Genomic DNA, 5,369 nt, shown 5'->3' on the forward strand with positions numbered 1-5,369 from the left:
CCAACCACAAGGTATGAATTCAGATTTCTCCAGCTTCCTCATTTCCCCTCCCCCCACCTTGTCTCAGTCGGTTCCCTCAACTCAGCACCGCCCTCCTAGCCTGCAATCCTCTTCCTGACCTCTCCGCCCCCACCCCACTCCGGCCTATCACCCTCACCTTGACCTCCTTCCACCTATCACATCTCCATCGCCCCTCCCCCAAGTCCCTCCTCCCTACCTTTTATCTCAGCCTGCTTGGCTACACTCTCTCTCATTCCTGATGAAGGGCTCTGGCCCGAAACGTCGAATCTCCTGTTCCTTGGATGCTGCCTGACCTGCTGCGCTTTAACCGGCAACACATTTTCAGCTCGAACCTTAGCCAAGTGAAAACAATGACAGCAGAGTCTGGATCAGAGTGGGGCTGGAAAGGCACAGCAGGACAGGCAGCATCTGAGCAGCAGCAAAATAGACCTTTCAGGCAAAGGCGCTGGGCTTTTCCTGGTCCTCGGCTGCTGCCTGCACTCTGCACTGCTGTGCTCTTCCAGCCCCACTGATCCAGAACCTCAGCCGGCCTGGCAGCATCTATGGAGGCGGAGTGATCGCGTTAGTTTTGTGAGTCCAGGATGCAAGTGATGGGCCGAGTCGCCACTCCCGATCCACCTTAAATGCTCGGATCATGTGCTCACCCCGGGTCCCGCCCCAAGCCATTACGTCACCGCGAAGCCGCGCTGTTTGGTCCAAACAATCATCTCCTAGGCAACAATTGGCCAATCGGAGCGCCGTATGTAAACGAGCCACGCTGGACGACGTCACCAACAGCCAATGGGAGGGTGCGGCGGTGAGCTCATGGGGCGGGCAGTCACGTGTCCGAGTCTATTTAAGAGGGAGTAGGGGGGCGGTGAGCGGCAGACGCCGCGGCGAAGCTGCCGGGGGACGGAGCGGGTGTGAGCGCCAGGCCTCGGGCCTCCTTCCCCAGCTTCCCCCCATCACCGCCGCCGGGGCTCGGCCCGCACCTCCCTCCGAGCCCTGGCCCCGGGTATGGACACGCCTTTCTACCATGAGGACAGCCTGAGCCCGGCCCCCGCCATGAAGAAGACCCTGAGCCTGCCCGTGGCCGGCAGCGGCGTCAAGAGCCAGCGGGAGGGCGAGGCCGCGCTGCACTCCCCGGACCTGGGCTTCCTGAAGCTCGCCTCCCCCGACCTGGAGCGCCTCATTATCCAGTCGAGCGGCCTGGTGACCACCAGCCCCGGGCCGGCCCCCGGGCTCTACTCGCGGCCGGTGACGGACGAACAGAACTCGTTCGCGGAGGGTTTTGTGAAAGCGCTGGAGGACCTTCACAAACAGAACCAGCTGAGCGGGCCTCAGGCCCCGGGCTCGCCTGACGGCGCTGGCCCGGCCTCGCAGCCCCCTGGGCCGGCCGCCGCCGGCCTGCAGCACCCGGAGCCGCCGGTCTACACCAACCTGAGCACGTACAGCGGGCCGGCCCCTGAGGCGCCGCTCCTGGGGCACAGCCCCGAGGGCCCCGCCGCCGCCGCCGCCTCGTACCCGGCCCTCGGGCAGCCGCTGTGCCCCCAGGCCCGGCTCCAGGCCCCCAAGGACGAGCCGCAGACCGTGCCCGATGTGTCGGGCCTCGGGGACAGCCCGCCGCTCTCCCCCATCGACATGGACACCCAGGAGCGGATCAAGGCGGAGAGGAAGCGCCTCCGGAACCGCATCGCCGCCTCCAAGTGCCGGCGGCGGAAGCTGGAGCGGATCTCGCGGCTGGAGGACAAGGTGAAGAGCCTCAAGTGTCAGAACTCGGAGCTGGCCTCCACCGCCAGCCTCCTCCGGGAGCAGGTGGCGCAGCTCAAACAGAAGGTGCTCACCCACGTCAACAGCGGCTGCCAGCTGCTGCTCTCGCCCCCGGTGCAGGCCTACTAGACCCGGGCCTCGGGTAACACCCCCACCCCGGCCCACTGCACCTCCCCCCCCCCCTCCCCCCGGGCCCGGGTAACACCCCCACTCCACCCCGGACCCGGGTCACCACACACCCCCGGGTAACCCCCCCCCCGGTGCAGGCCTACTAGACCCGGGCCTCGGGTAACACCCCCACCCCGGCCCACTGCACCTCCCCACCCTCCCCCCGGGCCCGGGTAACACCCCCACTCCACCCCGGACCCGGGTCACCACACACCCCCGGGTAACCCCCCCCCCCGGTGCAGGCCTACTAGACCCGGGCCTCGGGTAACACCCCCACCCCGGCCCACTGCACCTCCCCCCCCCTCCCCCCGGGCCCGGGTAACACCCCCACTCCACCCCGGACCCGGGTCACCACACACCCCCGGGTAACCCCCCCCCCCCGGTGCAGGCCTACTAGACCCGGGCCTCGGGTAACACCCCCACCCCGGCCCACTGCACCTCCCCCCCCCTCCCCCCGGGCCCGGGTAACACCCCCACTCCACCCCGGACCCGGGTCACCACACACCCCCGGGTAACCCCCCCCCCCCGGTGCAGGCCTACTAGACCCGGGCCTCGGGTAACACCCCCGGGCCCGGCCCACTGCACCACCCCCCCCTCCCCCCGGACCCAGGTAACCCCCCACTCCACCCCGGTGCCAGCCTACTAGACCCGGGCCCAGTGCACCCCCCGGACCCAGGTAGCACCCCCCCCCCCCCCCCCCCCGAGCCCCAGGCCAGTGCACCCCCGGGTAACCCCACTCTCTCATTCTCTTCCCCCCCCCCCCCCCGACCCGGGTAACCCCCCTGGGCCCCAGGTCACCACCACCCCCCACCTCAGGTAGCACCCCCCCCCGGGCACAGCCCAGTGCACCTGCCCAATCCCCTACCCCCCCCCCCCCCCCCCAGGCCCTGGCCCAGTGCAGCACATCTCCCCTCCCCTCCCCAGGTCCTGGTGTGCACCATGACCCAGTGCATCCTCCGCCCTGGGGTGACAGTGCAGGGGGCATCCAAGTGACAACACCCCCCTCCGCCCTGGGGTGACAGTGTGAGACGTGGACCTGGGGCCCCAGTGCAGGAAGTGGCACGCTCCTGGAGCTCCAGTGTGCAGGACGCTACCAAGTGCATCATTTGGCAGATATTTCTGGTTTCTCTGTGCTCATCCTTCAGGCGTCATGCCAATTCACAAACTCACCTGGTTCCCTCGGGGCCTGGGGAATGTTCAGAAACTATTTGAAGACTGCAACCTGACTTCAGTTGACCAACAACCAAATGGCTCCCAGAGTTGGGCAAACGTTTGCTGCATGTCTGGCTCTGTGTTGACGTGTGGTTTGTTTCTGCTGTTCATGGGAGACTGATGCATGGGACTGAGATGTGACCTTGACACCACCTACAGACTGTCAACTGCTCATTTTGTGCAGTGTTTGTGTTTTCAATTCTGGTGCGAACTTTTTAAATAATTGTAAATAAGTGTCAATCTGTTACAATGATAGTGTTGGAATGTGTTTTTACCATTTGAAAGATGCTCTATTTATATACATTAATGGGAACAGTCTGTCTCGACTCTGGTTGCTCTACATTCCAATGTATTGCCACAATGTGAGATATCAATAAAAGTATTTTATGTCAAATACAATTTATTTTGTATTTGTTTAGTCAGGCTTATACTGAGCCCAGGTTTGCTTATGGTAGACCTGCTTATGACAGGAATCTATATGCAAAACAGCTGGTGTACTTTAGTAGTCGGATGCCTTACTCACCATGTTTAGCTGTCAGCATATAATGAAATATGACTGTGTGCGAATGTCTATTCCTATTCCATATGTGAAAAGCAGCTGCCAGTATGAAATGTACTGTAACCACTGAGCCACCTCAGTGTAGGACAGCTTTCTTCGTCAGTCCTTGGTGAGCGGGCTAAAGGCTGTGTTTGCTACACTGCTGCCTACGATGTGGGGTGTGCACATCCCCAATTTCCCTTCAAATGCTTGATTGTTGGGCCATTGCAGAGTCATCTACACTGCTTTGGGTCTGAAGTTACATGTATGCTGGGCTGGGTAAGGACAGCAATTTCCTTCCCTGAAGGAGATTAGTGAAGCAGATGGGTTTTCATGGTGATTGAAATTCTGACAGTGACCACAAAACACTGTTAATTGCCAACTTTTGTTAATGGGGTTTGTGTGCACACCACTCCCTGATGACTAATCCAATTACATGAATGCTCCATCACTATCTCCCTGCCAAACATTGCAGGTGAACATGTATTCCATCATGCCTGCTCTGAGCTCTGGATGAATAACCCCATCCCTGTGTTTCTTTCACAGCCCTGATGCCTTTAGTGGAGGACTGAGTGTGCTACTTACTATGGGATCTTGTGACGTGCTGTCACAGGTGTTAACAAGGGTCACTTTGAAAATATTCAAGATCTTCCTGGACATGGTATTGGAGAGGGAAACGATTAAAACTCTATTTGTGGGACTTGCAGTGAGCATAATTGTATATCTCTACTTTACAATATGGTACGTTTGTTAATGATTGCTGGATAGCTTCCACATGAGCTGGGGACAGAGAAACTCCCTTAACCTGTCTGACCAGAGTGTTCTGCCAGTTAGGGATGTGGCCAGTGTGTGTAAACAGTTCCTGTATTATTGTGCGTTGTATCCAGGAGGTTGCGGTGAAGTATGTCGTGTCTGAAAAAGCTGCAGTGTTGAAATAAAGCCATAGAGGTGAGGGGCATGAAGTGATCTTAAACCCGAGTGAAAGTGTACAATTTCAGGGTTTAGGAGTCAGTGTAGAGAGGAAGTGATGTCAATGAATCCAAGCAACACAACGCTGCAGATCCGGCAGCAGCTGGACAGAGAGAAATTTAACTTTTGAGTCCAGTATAACCGGGAGGCTGCTCCGAGCCGGGGTGTACCGGGAGGTTGCTCCGAGCCGGGGTGTACCGGGATGTTGCTCCGAGCCGGGGTGTACCGGGATGTTGCTCCGAACCGGGGTGGACCGGGAGGCTGCTCCGAGCCGGGGTGGACCGGGATGTTGCTCCGAACCGGGGTGGACCGGGAGGCTGCTCCGAGCCGGGGTGTACCGGGAGGTTGTTCCGAACCGGGGTGGGCCGGGAGGCTGCTCCGAGCCGGGATGTTGCTCCGAGCTCGGGTGTACCGGGATGTTGCTCTGAGCCGGGGTGTACCGGGAGGTTGCTCCGAGCCGGGGTGTACCGGGAGGCTGCTCCGAGCCGGGATGTTGCTCCGAGCCGGGGTGTACTGGGAGGCTGCTCCGAGCCGGGGTGTACCGGGATGTTGTTTCAAGCCGGGAGGCTGCTCCGAGCCGGGGTGTACCGGGAGGCTGCTCCGAGCCGAGGTGGACCGGGAGGCTGCTCCGAGCTCGGGTGTACCGGGATGTTGCTCCGAGCTCGGGTGTACCGGGATGTTGCTCCGAGCCGGGGTGGACCGGGAGGTTGCT

General features: G+C 60.7%; 1 protein-coding gene across 1 annotated transcript; it reads left to right on the forward strand.

The window, feature by feature from the left end:
* Window positions 1-876: 876 nt before the first annotated feature.
* On the forward strand, window positions 877-3,549 carry LOC132828945 (transcription factor JunD-like). Its single transcript, XM_060846163.1, has one exon. The coding sequence runs from the start codon at window positions 1,018-1,020 to the stop codon at window positions 1,897-1,899; it is 882 nt and encodes a 293-aa protein (XP_060702146.1). The 5' UTR covers window positions 877-1,017; the 3' UTR covers window positions 1,900-3,549.
* The last annotated feature ends 1,820 nt before the right edge of the window (window positions 3,550-5,369 follow it).

Source organism: Hemiscyllium ocellatum, chromosome 28 (genome assembly GCF_020745735.1).
Source record: "Hemiscyllium ocellatum isolate sHemOce1 chromosome 28, sHemOce1.pat.X.cur, whole genome shotgun sequence".
NCBI lineage: Eukaryota > Metazoa > Chordata > Chondrichthyes > Orectolobiformes > Hemiscylliidae > Hemiscyllium > Hemiscyllium ocellatum.

Bases quoted from the DNA above. Each gene is read 5' to 3' on its own strand.
- LOC132828945 (XM_060846163.1), top strand. From the start codon at position 1,018: ATGGACACGCCTTTCTACCATGAGGACAGCCTGAGCCCGGCCCCCGCC.